This window comes from Mytilus galloprovincialis, chromosome 4 (genome assembly GCF_965363235.1).
Source record: "Mytilus galloprovincialis chromosome 4, xbMytGall1.hap1.1, whole genome shotgun sequence".
Lineage (NCBI taxonomy): Eukaryota > Metazoa > Mollusca > Bivalvia > Mytilida > Mytilidae > Mytilus > Mytilus galloprovincialis.
Window position 1 is genome coordinate 32,132,047 of NC_134841.1, and position 14,473 is coordinate 32,146,519.

The following is a 14,473-nucleotide window of genomic DNA, read 5'->3' on the forward strand; positions in this document are numbered from 1 at the left end:
GTTATTGATGGTATAAAATAAATTCTGTGATGTCAACATATAATCTACTGTGCTCTTACCATTACTATTATAAAATGTAAAGTAGCCAAGTGAGTCACCAAGGAATCTTCCATTCACAATTCTCATTTGAGAGGACTTACAGATATTTACTAGTAAATTCCAATGTAAATTGTTTTTTTGATCTAATTGATTCCTTTCCAAGGGTAAATCAGGTGTATAATCTTCCGGTACTGGATAGTCTGTAAAATTGTCATTAACACATCATTTTGAATAAAGTCATTTAACCCTCCTGTGAGTGCATTAAAATCACCACTTAAAATCACCTCACCTTTCGATAAGAAAAAAGAAATATCATTTTCCATTTTTGTGAATGTCAGTTCAGAAATATCCTTATTAATATATGGTTTGATGTAGGTAAAACAAAGAGAAATGTTTTTCTCCAAATTGAGAAAAGTTCCCATCCATTTTCAACCATATTGAGAAATTGTTCTGTTTTATTTCAGAAATAACATTTTTAAATTTGGCTTTTATAAATATAAGCATGCCACCTGATGGTTTCCCCCTTTTTTTTGCCTTAATAGGCTTAACTACATGTATATAGGGAGATATGAAACCTGGAAGATTTCCTGGAGACTCTCTCAACATTGTTTCTGCAAAACAAACTATATCATATTTACAAACATTTTCAATAAACAAATCATCCTGAAATTTATCTTCATTTAAACCATGAATATTCCAATAGGCAATATTCATATAGCAAGTCAAAAATCTATCTATTTACAAAGGACATAGGGAAAGGGAAATAACTCAATTATTATTACTTTAAAGATCTTTTTGGTTAATAAAAAATATATGCAGGGACATATATATTTGTAAAATGATTGATTATGTGTAATGTGTATTTTTCTTTTTCTTTCAGTTATCAAAATATATATAAAGGAGTAGGTTCAGTAAGACCCCTTTTTGGCCCCAAAATATAGCAGTTTTACAAAATTATTAAAATGTAAACCTTTAGTTATTTATTGGACAGTAGAATGATTCTGCTACATAAATATGGACTGTTTTTGACAATACAACGCACATATATCCGGTACTAGCACCATTAAGTCATGCTAAATTACTGAAATCCTCATAATTCTAGCATTTTAGTTAAATTTAAGACAGTTTTCGTGTAAAACGAAAGTGGCCGCATTCGTGTTCATCCGTAATATTGAAATGTAAGTTGTATTTTATGATAATACATAACATATATAAAGTTTGAGGATGAACACGGATGCGGCCACTTTCATTTTTACCAAAAACCATCTGAAAAGTGACATTTTTCAGCATTTTAGGTAGATTTTTCATATTTGAGCTTGAATCGGATCGTTTTTAATGACTCAATCTGTTAAAATCTTTCACATAAACTAACTAATTCAAATAAAATAGACACTTAAGTGTTTAAAAAGTGGTCAAAATCTTTCGTCAGATGAACCTGAAATTTGAGGCCAAAATCGGTCCTTACCGGACCTACTCCTTTATAAGTTTCTTTTACTTTAACTTGAAACAGTCCAGAATGAGATTCAAACATGGAACAAGGGTAGAAATTCTAAATTTGTGTTTCTTGAAATGCATGCTAATTTCATGTATCATAAACATTGTTAGCAATATGTATGTAATAGTGCGTAAACTATATAGTAACCATATACTTTTAAAAAGTGTATAATACAATATACATGTTATTAATGACATTTTCAAGCAACTTAAATAAAATGAAACATACTATTGTGATTTTTGTACAAAAATAAAAATAGTAACAACTATAATAAATGCTTATTATTGCAATTGGCCATAATCAAAGTATAACTTAAGTATGACTAAATGTACTGTACTATATGGCTTTTTTCTCTTTAATGATTTATAACTGAATTATCTTGCAAGTTCAATAAGTATATTTAAAATACAAATTTACAATTTTCTACAATGTATAGACATATATATATATCAAGTCTAACAATCCATAACTAGTCTATTACAATACTTTTTTACATCGAGATGACCGTGAGGTCATTCCGATGTACTATTTGCTATCGCCTAAAATTTCCATTATGCAAATTAGTTTTGGGTTTTCAACCGATCTTTAAAAACTATAGATCCGTGGACATTATCTAGTGCAAAATAACATTACTTATATTGCTTGTTTTAAGTTAATTTTTTCAATGGATACTCCTAAAAATATTTTTTTAAAACACAAATTATTAATATGTAAATAATGTTTGTTGTAAGTATTGGTTAAAGCCTTTATAAAGGAATTTATTTCGTGTATAAACTCGACCAATTCACTCTCAGACAAATATTTTTGTGAGTGAATTGGCCCAGTTTATATACCAATAAATTCATAATTTACAAAGGCGTTTAATCCTTATGATTCTTTAAAATTTATAGATTGGAGATATATTTTTCCACACACATTTCCTTTATTACGCGTAAATTGTATATTTATGTCATGGAATAGGCCTGGCGCATGAATATATTTGTTGTTTAATGCAAAAATATGTACTCAATGAAATTTGCTATCTGATAAAAAAAATTGACTGCAAAAACTATTATTATCATTCAAATGAATGTTTTTGTGTTTATTATTTGATTTAAGGAATAATGTGCAGTGAAAATTAGTTTAATTGACGGCTGTGTTATTATCGCCGCCATCTTGTTTACATTGGTTAAGAAAAGAAGTTCTGTCAACGTCGTCTACCAAAAATAACCAACGTCAAGATCAACTACCAGAAGTCCTCGAGACCAATCATATCAACGTATTTCCTTATATGCAAATCGATATAAGAATTATATATATATACTAGAACACACCCATGATATCGCGGGTCCGTGACTGAATTAAAGTATATAACTATGCGCAAGCCTTATCTTAGTATTAGTACTGTCATCTGATAAAGTCATGCCGATTATAAGATACACAATTTTCTCTGCTTTCAAATCTTTCTGTTTGAACCCGTCGATCTGGAATTTATCAATTATTGGTAATATTAATTATTTGGAAAACAAAAGGTCCTGGAATGGAGTATTTTTTAATCAACAGCATTGTCCTATATTAGTTATAAATAAAGTTGAATTCTTTGATTCACTGTTTTACATCATGCCCGCTAACAAATTGAAACTTATTTTCAGTCCAGATTTTTAGTATTCGTATTGTTATCTTAGAAAGTCTTACGAATTAAAATACTACAATAGGTATCAATTTGACAATTTAGTAGTGTCAACCCTGTGATTATGACCCGTGTATATAGCATATTAATCCTGAATACACCGTTTGGTGGTGCACCTGTCAGATGCGGAACGTACAGATAAGGTAATAGGTAACAGGTGATTATACTATTGGTATCGGTATTGGACTCGACCCGGAACTTCCTAATTATTGGCAATTTTAATTACGTGGAAAACAAAAGGGCCTGGAGTGGTGTAATTTTTAATTTACACCTTTGTACTATATTAGTTGTATATAAAGTTGAATTCTTTGATTCATCCTTTTTACGTGATGACGGCTGACAAATTGGACCTCGTAATTTTAGTATTATAGATATATATAAAAGTAAAAAATCATTGATAATATCTATGCACACGTATCGAAAAATTGTGTTAAAGCTTGCGGAAGAATATCTCAAGAACGTTTTGCGACACTACCTGCAAGGACGGGTAACTCTGTTAGATGTTGCAGACAAAAATAAAATAGCCTTTCAAGATGACATAATTATTTAGACTAATTTCAAATGTGCATTATTATTAAAAATATTCAAAAACAAATATTTTATTGGAAATTGCATTAAGTAAACAATTTAAAAAAATGTCAATTGTTTGTGAATAATTGATCATATGAGATGCCATTCCTTTTCTTCAATGTTGAATATATGTTGAATAGATCATGTACATGTAGATGTAGAATTCATTAAAAAACTTTAAAACGAACAAATAAACATATGCGACCCTTAAAATAGGACCAAAAACACAATATATGCTATAAGGGACATGACCTTGACCTGTGACCTTATGACCTTTATCAAAGTCATTCTTCCCTGATGTCATTGCAAATGAGTGCATGAGTCTTGGACCTTTGGTTTAAGAGTTATATTAATTAGCTTGTTATGACATTTCTGAAACTGTTAACAGCTAGGGGTTATGCCACTCACGGAGAGGTAAATTGTCTTTAGTCAAAATGTAACTAAGTTGCACCTAAATTACCCAAACATTTTCAACTACTCAAAATTCTGTAAGTATAATGGTTTTTGAGATTTCCAATAACAATAATAAGGTGTAAGGTCAAAGATCACCTGATTTTTTTTTTTTAAACACATACATGTATTAAACCCTTAAAATAAGGTCAAAAAGCACAAAATCACTATCTAGCACATGACCTTGACCTTTGGCAAAGTCATCGGTTCCTGATGTCATTCCAAAAGACCCAATGTGTTTAAGACCTTTTGTTAAAGCCAGAGAAAAATAATTAATGGTTTCCCCTAACCCGTCCAAGTCTATTTTATTTTTTTCTACTGAATAAAAAATAAAAAATTGCTGTGTCTTAATTAGATCCAGCAATGTTAACAAATATTTTCATATACGTTTCAAATTTTATGTTAAGAAACATTACAATGTCAAGGTAATTTAATTGCTTAACTGATTGGAAAGAAATTATTGATCTCAAGAGTTCAGCTCACCTGTGATTCAGATCACCCAATATGGCCAACTTGACTCCAAGCGCCAGTATTCTATTAAGATTGAATACACCAATGTACATGAACAGCAGTTCTGTATATTATTAAAAAAAAAAATATATATATTTTAGATATAGAAAGTGCTTGATTCCTGCTTTTGTACTTTAGATCACTTTTATAGATCTATGACAATTTTAAGGTTACCGTTACACTGTAACACACATAAGTTTTAAGAATAACGTTTTAGATAGTCTAGAAACATTCTCATAACTTAATTTTATGACCAGTGTAGCATCACAATTCCTCATGGAAGAATACTTTTATTAAAAAATATTGTCATTGAAATACAAATATTTTCAGAAGTTAACTGATGATATTTCAATTTATTTACAGCCAATTTATCAGATAGTTTAGACTCAGACCCACCTTATTTTTTTACACAAAATGGCTGATGGAAAATTTCTGTATGGACTTATTATAGAAGGAAAAGATACCACAGGTACAATATGTAATATAATGGAAAGCTTAGCAATTTAATAAAATAAAATTGAGAATGGAAATGGGGAATGTGTCAAAGAGACAACAACCCGACCAAATAAAAAACAACAGCAGAGGGTCACCAACAGGTCTAAGACTCTTTCTGTGTGCAGATCAGCACGTCAGGTAGATCGAGTTTAATTAGAATACTCAAATTTGAACATTGATATCTGCATGAGCCCTAACAATTTATGCATTATCATAACTATTGAACAAAGTGTAGTGTAAAACAAACACCTTACTTTTACTGACTGAATATCTCAGGCAAAAATTATGTATTAAGCCATGATAAAATACAGCGTCTTTTGGTGATACAAAATAAATCTGTCAGAGATAAAAAAAAAAGAAAAAAAAAAAAGTTGTATTTGTCTGAATTGTTTTAGCTAAGAATGTACTGATTGCTGCATCATCAATTATCTTGAATTGGGGACAAGAGAATTTTGAAAATAAATAATAAATCCACAAAAAATCCACAAAATATTTGAAGGTTGTCCCCTAATAGTTAATCTAAACAACACAATAAGCAACTTAACTTATATATAATAGCATTTGCATACAGTACACTCCTTAAATTTTGATACATTTCTGTTTTATGTGATCTTTGTGAATTAATTATACCTAGGTGACACTATAATTATCATGATAATATTACAATATCAAATTTCCCCTTATTTCAGGAATCTGAGGATCACCATTTTTAAATACATATAGAAATGAATAATTCCTTGATAGTAAATAAATGAAAGAAACTCTTAGAATCTCCAGTTTTATTTAAATCAGCCAATGAGACAAACTTTCTTTTAAATTGCAGTGCCTCTAAAGGAATCTAAGGTCCATGTAACAGTCCAGGGACTTATAGCAAATGTAGAGAGTCAACTTACCTATAGAAATGACACACAAGAAGCCTTACAAACAAGCTTTATCTTCCCAATGGATGACATGTCAGCTGTTTATAAGTTTGAAGCTGATGTCAACAAAAAACATATCATAGCAGAGTGTCAGGATAAACAAAAGGTAACACTCAACAGAAAGTCAGGATAAACAAAAGGTAGCATACTGAGAATGTCAGGATAAACAAAACGTAACACACAACAGAATGTCCGGATAAACAAAAGGTAACACATAACAGAATGTCAGGATAAACAAAAGGTAACACATAACATATCCTGACATTCTGCTGTGCTTTACCTTTTGTTCACCCTTGCATTCTGCTGTGTTTAACCTTTGTTTATCATGACATTCCGCTTGTTTTACATTTTTTATCCTGACATAAATGTAAAACACAGCAGAATGTCAGGATAAACAAATGTAAAACACAGCAGAATGTCAGGAAAAACAAAGGTAAAACACAACAGAATGTCAGGGTGAACAAAAGGTAAAGCACAGCAGAATGTCAGGGTGAACAAAAGGTAAACACAGCAGAATGTCAGAATAAACAAAGGTAAAGCACAGCAGAATGTCGGGATAAACCAAGATAAAACACAGCAGAATATCAGTAAAAACAAAGTAACACACTGAGAATGTCAGGATAAACAAAAGGTAACACACAACAGAAAGTCAGGATAAACAAAGATAACACATAACAGAAAGTCATGATAAACAAAGGTAACACATAACAGAATGTCATGATAAACAAAGGTAACACATAACAGAATGTCAGTAAAACAAAAAGTAAAACACAGCAGAATGTCAGGATAAACAAAAGGTAACACATAACAGAATGTCAGTAAAAGCAAAAAGTAAAACACAGCAGAATGTCATGAAAAAACCCCAAAAGGTAAAACACAAACAAACATCACGATGAATAAAAGGAAACACACAACAGAAAGTCATGATGGATAAACAATAAACAAATAAGCAATAAGTTACACACAACTATAAGACATGATAGACAAACAAAAGGTAACACACAACAGAATGTCAGGGAAAAAACCCAAAAGAAAACATACAGGTACATCAGAAAGTCAGAATAAACAAGATGGTAAAACACAACAGAAAATTAGAATGAATGAAAGGTAAAACACAGCAGAATGTCATGATAAACAAATGTAAAACACAGCAGAATGTCATGATAAACAAAGGTAAAACACAGCAGAATGTGAGGTTAAACAAAAGGTAAAACACATCAGAATGTCAGGATAAAAAAAGGTAAACATAGCAGAATGTCACGATAAACAAAGGTAAACACAGCAGAATGTCAGGATAAACAAAAGTAAAACATAGCAGAATGTCAGAATAAACAAAGGTAAAGCACAGCAGAATGTCACGATAAACAAAGGTAAACACAGCAGAATGTCAGGATAAACAAAGGTAAACACATCAGAATGTCAGGATAAAAAAAGGTAAACATAGCAGAATGTCACGATAAACAAAGGTAAACACAGCAGAATGTCAGGATAAACAAAAGTAAAACATAGCAGAATGTCAGAATAAACAAAGGTAAAGCACAGCAGAATGTCACGATAAACAAAGGTAAACACAGCAGAATGTCAGGATAAACAAAAGTAAAACACAGCAGAATGTCAGGATAATCAAAGGTAAAACACAGCAGAATGTCAGGATAAAGAAAAGTAAAACACAGCAGAATGTCGGGATAAACAAAAGGTAACACACAGCAGAAAAAGATCAGGATAAACAAAGGTAAAACACAGCTGAATGTCAGGATAAACAAAAGTAAAACACAGCAGAATGTCTGGAATAACAAAAGGTAAAACACAGCATAATGTCAGGTTAAGGTGGCTAGGGACTATTCGACTGTGCATAATTTCATGCATGCGCACGAAAAGTATTTGTTGTAAATTTACTATTATTTTTTTTTTTATTTTTGATTGATTAAAAATGTTCAATTATAGTACTTTTGTCCTTAACAAATTGTTATCGTTATTATGGTTATCTGTGAAAGACTCAAAATGACATTTCACTAAATTTCACCATTTTCCCACCAAAATTTTGGGTTTAAGGTATTTTTTTCCCTTATCGGTGACCTATGTTTTTTATTTGCTCATTCTTTGAAGCAATATTTCAGCTTTTTATATTACAGTTTTGGACCAAGTGTCATAGAACGTTTTTTTTGATATTTCGATAAAATACGTCAACACCTCTATTTTCCCTATCATTTCATTGAAAAAAGGTCCCTTTTACATACCTCTTTAAAAGTAATATTTTGAGCTTAAATGGTCAGGGACCCCCTATTTTTTTTCCGACCAATTTGATTCACTCTCTATAAAGATTACAATAACAAAAAAAAAGGCACTTCTGATAGAAAATTCGAATAGGCCCGAGCCACCTTAAACAAAAGGTAAAGCACATCAGAATGTCAGGATAAACAATTTATGGCAAACTCAAGAGAACGACGATATAAACCAGTAACACACAGCAGAATGCCGAGATAAACATAAGGCAATCAAGATGGGAATTGAACTAACCTGCAACTTTAAGTTCCAATCTTAAGAAAATTAGTAGAGAATGGTGTAATTTATTGTCGTTTTTTATTGCCCATGAAACAAAGTTGTAGGGGCCATATAGTTTTACCCCTGTTTATAAAAACCTGCTAAATTGCAATACTAAGTGTGAATAAACCTCGTATATATTATATACCAATCAGAATATCTGAAATAGTGATTTTTGAACTGGAAGCTTTTTAATATTTTTCTGTTTCTGATTTGCAGGCTAAAGAGACTTACAATGAAGCAATATCAAGTGGCCACACAGCCATGTTGTTATCTGAAGATGATTCATCAGCTGATATATTTGAGTGCAAACTTGGCAACTTGCCAGCAGGAGAGAAGGCACTATTGACCATTTCATATGTTGTAGAATTATCTGTAGAAACAGATGGGAAAGTGAGGTTTACATTACCCACAGTGCTGACTCCAAGATACTCTCCAGGTTAGAGATTTAAACTATGCGATTGTCAGGTATTGTCACATATTTTCACCCTAAAATAAGCTCAAATATTTCTCATACTGTTGGTATTTGATTTTTTGAGACATTATATATATAATTTGTTTTACTTTAGACCCTGTTCTCATTTAGATCGATTTAAACTAGATCGGTTCACTTTAGATAGATTTCAGGACTAATGTGAATGCTTTGAATCAATTTGCAATCGGTCTAAACTGAAACACCAAAAGAGGTATAGTTTAGTTTGAATCAACCTAAAGTAAACTGATCTTATTTTAAATGAGAATGCAGAGATCGGTTTTAACTAGTATGATTGAATCAAAAATGATATATGCACATGTATAGGGGCAAAACTTTATCAATGGTTTGTTGTTTAACCCATATTTCTCTGTAAACAGACCTTTGTGTCCATGCATGTAAAACACTTCGACGTAGCATAAATTTGCGAAATCTGTGTCTTCTTTTCTTATGTTGATTTTTTTCTTCTCACTGAGAAACTGCAGTATTTCATCGTCCAACTGAATCTTTTCTTCAGGGTTTTTTCAAAATTGATAACTGCAATAAACCCAGTATCAAAATTTAAACTTGTGATTCAATAAGAGAAACAATTATAACTTCATCCAATTGTTTTTTTCTAGTGTGTATCAGTGTATCAGCACATGAATTTGCTAAATAAGTTCTATTTATATGCAATGTTTACAGTTTTGCGGATAAAAATGTCAGAATGATTGCGTTTTTTTATTGTAGTGTGAACGCACTGGTTCAGATTAGACGAACGATAGAGATTGTTTTGATTAGAGATAATATGAACGCTAACTGGTTTTCTTTTAGATCAATTCAAATTAGATCACTTATAAAAAAAAATGCTAGTGTGAATGGGATCTTAGTTTATACCATATTATACCTGAAATATCAAAAAGTAATTACTAACCATTATCTTTATTTGCCATGAAAAAAAGTAAACCTTCATATCAATTTATTTGAACTTAGAATTTATATAAATCCAGGTTCATTATAGTCCAAAATTTATATACAATCTGGGTAAACTTATCAATCCTTTAAACATGTTAAATAAACTTATTCTGAAAGGTTACCTTTTCAGCACTGTAATTAAATAATAGAAATAGAATAATTATAGAATGTTTTTATTGGTGTAAATCTCGACTTTTTTTATCAGTGAATTAAAACCATACTAAATATGACACATAATGTACTTTATCGGTAGTACAATCTGTTGATACTTATTGTTTGGCATTGCACAAGGTCATGTTTTCTCTGACTGATATTGCCAACCTTTAAAGTTCTATATATATATTATTTTTGTTTTATTATCTTAATTACAGTTGTTGGTCACTATGTAGAACCTGGAAGTGAGTCCAGTCCTGGTCAAGTGGACATTAGAACTCCATGTAGATTTACTTTTAGTGCTGCTGTGTCCGGTTGTTACAATATCAAGTCTGTTAGCAGTCCTAACGACAAACTTAATGTCAAGGTCAATGAAGATAAATCATCTGCATCGGTGAGCATAATTTTTGTCATTTTTATGCCCCATTTATGGCCATTATGTTTTCTTATTTGTGCATACTTTTCGTTCATCTGTTTGTCTGTTCGTCTGTTTGTTCGTCAGTTCGTCCGTCAGTCCGTCAGTCTTTTGACCATCCCGCTTCAGGTTAAAGTTTTTGATGGAGTTGAAGTCCAATCAACTTGAAACTTAGTATATATGTTCCTTATGATATGATCTTTCTAATTTTAATAAGAGTTTTTTTCCCCCATTTTCAATGTCCACTGAACATAGAAAATGATAATGCAGATGGGGCATCCGTGTACTACATGAACTAGGGACACTTTCTTGTTCTTTTATCAAACAAATTCGAAATTTGTGTATGGAAAGCTAATATATATAGGTTCACAAATTTAAATTATACATATACAATACATTATTAGGGCCCCGCCGACGGCGGGTCGCCCTATAGTGATCAGTCTGTCCGTCCGTCCGTCCGTCTGTCCGTCCGTCCGTCTGTCCGTCCGTCCGTCCGTAACACTTTCTTGTCCGCTCCATATCTAGAGAACCGTTATGATTTCATACTTAATACTTAACATGATTATTAACCAACACCAGAGGGTGTGTCATGTTGTATGTACAACTTCCTAGGTCAAAGGTCAAGGTCAAAAACTTTGGTTTCAGTTGACAACCCCGTGTCCTGTGGTGAAGATCGTGTCCGCTCCATATCTAGATAACCATTATGATTTCAAAGTTTATACTTGACATCCATTTTAACAACCACCAGAGGGTGTGTCATGATGTATGTACAACTTCCTAGGTCAAAGGTCAAGGTCAAAAACTTTGGTTTCGAGTTGACAATCCTGTGTCCTGTGGTGAAGATCGTGTCCGCTCCATATCTAGATAATCGTTATGATTTCAAAGTATATACTTGTCATACATTTTAACCACCACCAGAGGGCGTGTCATGATGTATGTACAACTTCCTAGGTCAAAGGTCAACGTCAAAAAAACTTTGGTTTCAGTTGACAACCCTGTGTCCTGTGGTGAAGATTGTGTCCGCTCTATATCTTGAAAACCGTTATGATTTCAAATATTATACTTGACATCTATTTTAACCAACACCAGAGGGTGTGTCATGATATATGTACCACTTCCTAGGTCAAAGGTCTGTCTGTCTGTTGGTCTGTCCATCGCTAACAAATTTGATCCACATTATATTTTGAGAGGACAGCTGTTATTATTTCATACTTTATACCTGACAAACATTTTCAACTTAACATATATATTAACCAACACAAGAGAATGTGTCATAATGTATGCATCCTAGGTCTAAGATCAGTCTGTCGGTCTGTCCATCTGTTCGTTGTTCTTAACAAATTGTGTCCGCTCTACCTCTCGAGAACCATTAATATTTCATACTTTATACTTGGTGGGTCATAATATATTGAAGGCATAATTCTAAAAATATGTGACAAATATCAATTGGGCAGCACCTTTAAACATATTGTTCAAACATCAATCCATATATCCAGAAGTCACCTTAGAGTAGTAATCAATGAGTTCACATCATGCAGTCATATCACTATTATACTATGAAAGTAAGATGAGAATATTTATCAGTTTTAACTTAAAATATTAGATCAAAATCACACATGAGACTATGTAATAACTTCAAATAATGCTTCATATCAGATTATCCATACAACTTATTTACCCCACGTTATTGACAGCGGGGCCCACAGAGATGGCTCCCATCTCAATGATATCTAGTTATATTATTTATTGTTTAGATTGATTTGGCAGAGGAGTTCAAGTTTGACCATGATTTGAGTTTTGATATAATCTATGATAATATTAATGAACCAGAGATCATTTTAGAATTAGGAAATAAAGAAAAAGGTTAGTAATATTAAAACAGACTTGCACTGTGGATATGGTTAAGTTTTCTTTACAACTTGAATGATATTTTTGAAATAATTTAATTTTGGATGTAATGCGTCTTCTGATTGGCTGACGTTATTTTGTTATGAGCCCATCTAGACATAATTTAGTCATGTGACTGTGACGTCATCAACGTTTTTGCATGGTTTTCTACGGTTTAAAATGGAATTTAGAATTAAATTATAAGAAATGACTGTAATATTTGTTCTGTCTATTCGAAATAACATAAAAAATGTGGTGCACACTGTTAAATAACCCGCTACGCGCATTATTCAGTGTGCACCAAATTTGTTATTTTATTTCTTCATAGACAGAGAAAATATTACAGTCATTCCTTAAATAAATCAAATCAAATTCAAATTATTTTATTGGTGTAAATTCCTATACAGAAATGATACCAGCCGACATTTACAAAATACAAATACAAATACAAAAATAAACAAACAAACAAACAAACAAAAAAAAACATATTTTCTCAATGATAAGAGATACATATTTTATATTTACATTACGTGGAGGTGTTATTCATACAATATTATTAATTGAAGCTATTACAATCAGCTTTAATACTATAAAAGCTGTTAACAACATTATGTTTGCTTTAAATGAATGTTGAAATCATACATATCGCTTATTCAAGCTACACACACAGTACTAATGTCCGTATCATTACTTTTCAAAATGAACTAAATTTATCTGTTCACACATATTAACAAAAGATGGAACTATATCACTTAAGTTTCAAAAGAGTACATTTCTATTAAGTTCTAACGCTTTACATTGAATGAGGAAATGGAACTCATCTTCAATTCCATCCTTGCAAATTGGACAAATTCTCTGTTCTAAAGGTGTTCTAGTATATCTACCAACTTCTATTAGTTATTTGCTATCACTAATTCTGATTTTTACCATTTTAGAAATAACACTTTTGTTATGAAATATGAATGTTCTTTTGTATAACATTTCACTTAAAATCTTAAAAAACATGTTATTTTTGTCTGATTTTTTAATTTTTGGAACTATTTTTTTGGTAGTTTTCTTTAAAAAAAAAACCAACAAAGGTTATGGTTTCAGTATCATACTGAGTGGAATGGTCTTATAATTTCTGTTTTCAGAACTTCTGGAATTATTTTTTTTAGGTTAATTGTGATTAATGTTGACGATATCAATATGCATGCTCTACAAAATAAATCAACAAAAATTAACCTTTGACCTAAGAAATTTGATTCTTTTTACAGATGGCTTGCTGAAGGAAGATTTATTAATGTTGAACTTTTATCCTGATTTAAAACAAGGCGACGATACTGAAGACAGCAAAAGAGAATTTATCTTTGTAATCGATAGATCAGGTTTGTACATAGACAATTATGGAGTGTGACACGGGGGGGTCTCAACATGGGATTTTGGGTACAGGTGTGCAGCTGGGATTTTAAAAACACCCCCCATTCATATATTGAATAATTGTGAAATCCCTACCTATACATATATTTCACAGCGAAATCATAACCCATTCATATATTTATCAGCTCAAATAGTACCTATATGCATATACTGATATATCACAATCGGTCAATTACTACCTATTGATATATTTCCTCGGTAAAATTGCACCCCATTGATATATTTGACGGATCAAAAAAGGGACCCATTCCAGCGGCACATATGTATATACCTTTATATAGGAAGAGACCCCCCCGTGGAGTGTGATTAATAATAATGGGATTAATTTTACAGACTTGCAATAACATTATATATACATATATGGGTGATTGATTTTTGACTTTTGGTGTTTTAACGCCACTTTTAAGCACCGCATTTAGGCTATTTCGTGGCGGTCAATTTTTATTGGTGGAGGAAGCCTTAGTGCCTATAGATCACCACTAAC

At 31.6% G+C, this 14,473-nt stretch overlaps 1 protein-coding gene across 4 annotated transcripts in view; it reads left to right on the top strand.

Annotated features, from left to right (window-relative positions):
• LOC143071913 (von Willebrand factor A domain-containing protein 5A-like) overlaps window positions 1–14,473 on the top strand; it is a 50,166-nt gene that overhangs the window by 8,470 nt on the left and 27,223 nt on the right. For all 4 annotated transcript variants that reach the window (XR_012976991.1, XM_076246593.1, XM_076246595.1 and 1 more), the window contains exons 2-7: window positions 5,097–5,202; window positions 6,052–6,254; window positions 8,909–9,128; window positions 10,487–10,662; window positions 12,438–12,546; window positions 13,827–13,937. Coding sequence is in view for 3 of the 4 variants with exons in the window: in XM_076246593.1 (XP_076102708.1) it covers window positions 5,148–5,202; window positions 6,052–6,254; window positions 8,909–9,128; window positions 10,487–10,662; window positions 12,438–12,546; window positions 13,827–13,937 (874 nt within the window). In the remaining variant the exon portion in view is untranslated. The remainder of the gene's footprint in view (window positions 1–5,096; window positions 5,203–6,051; window positions 6,255–8,908; window positions 9,129–10,486; window positions 10,663–12,437; window positions 12,547–13,826; window positions 13,938–14,473) is intronic.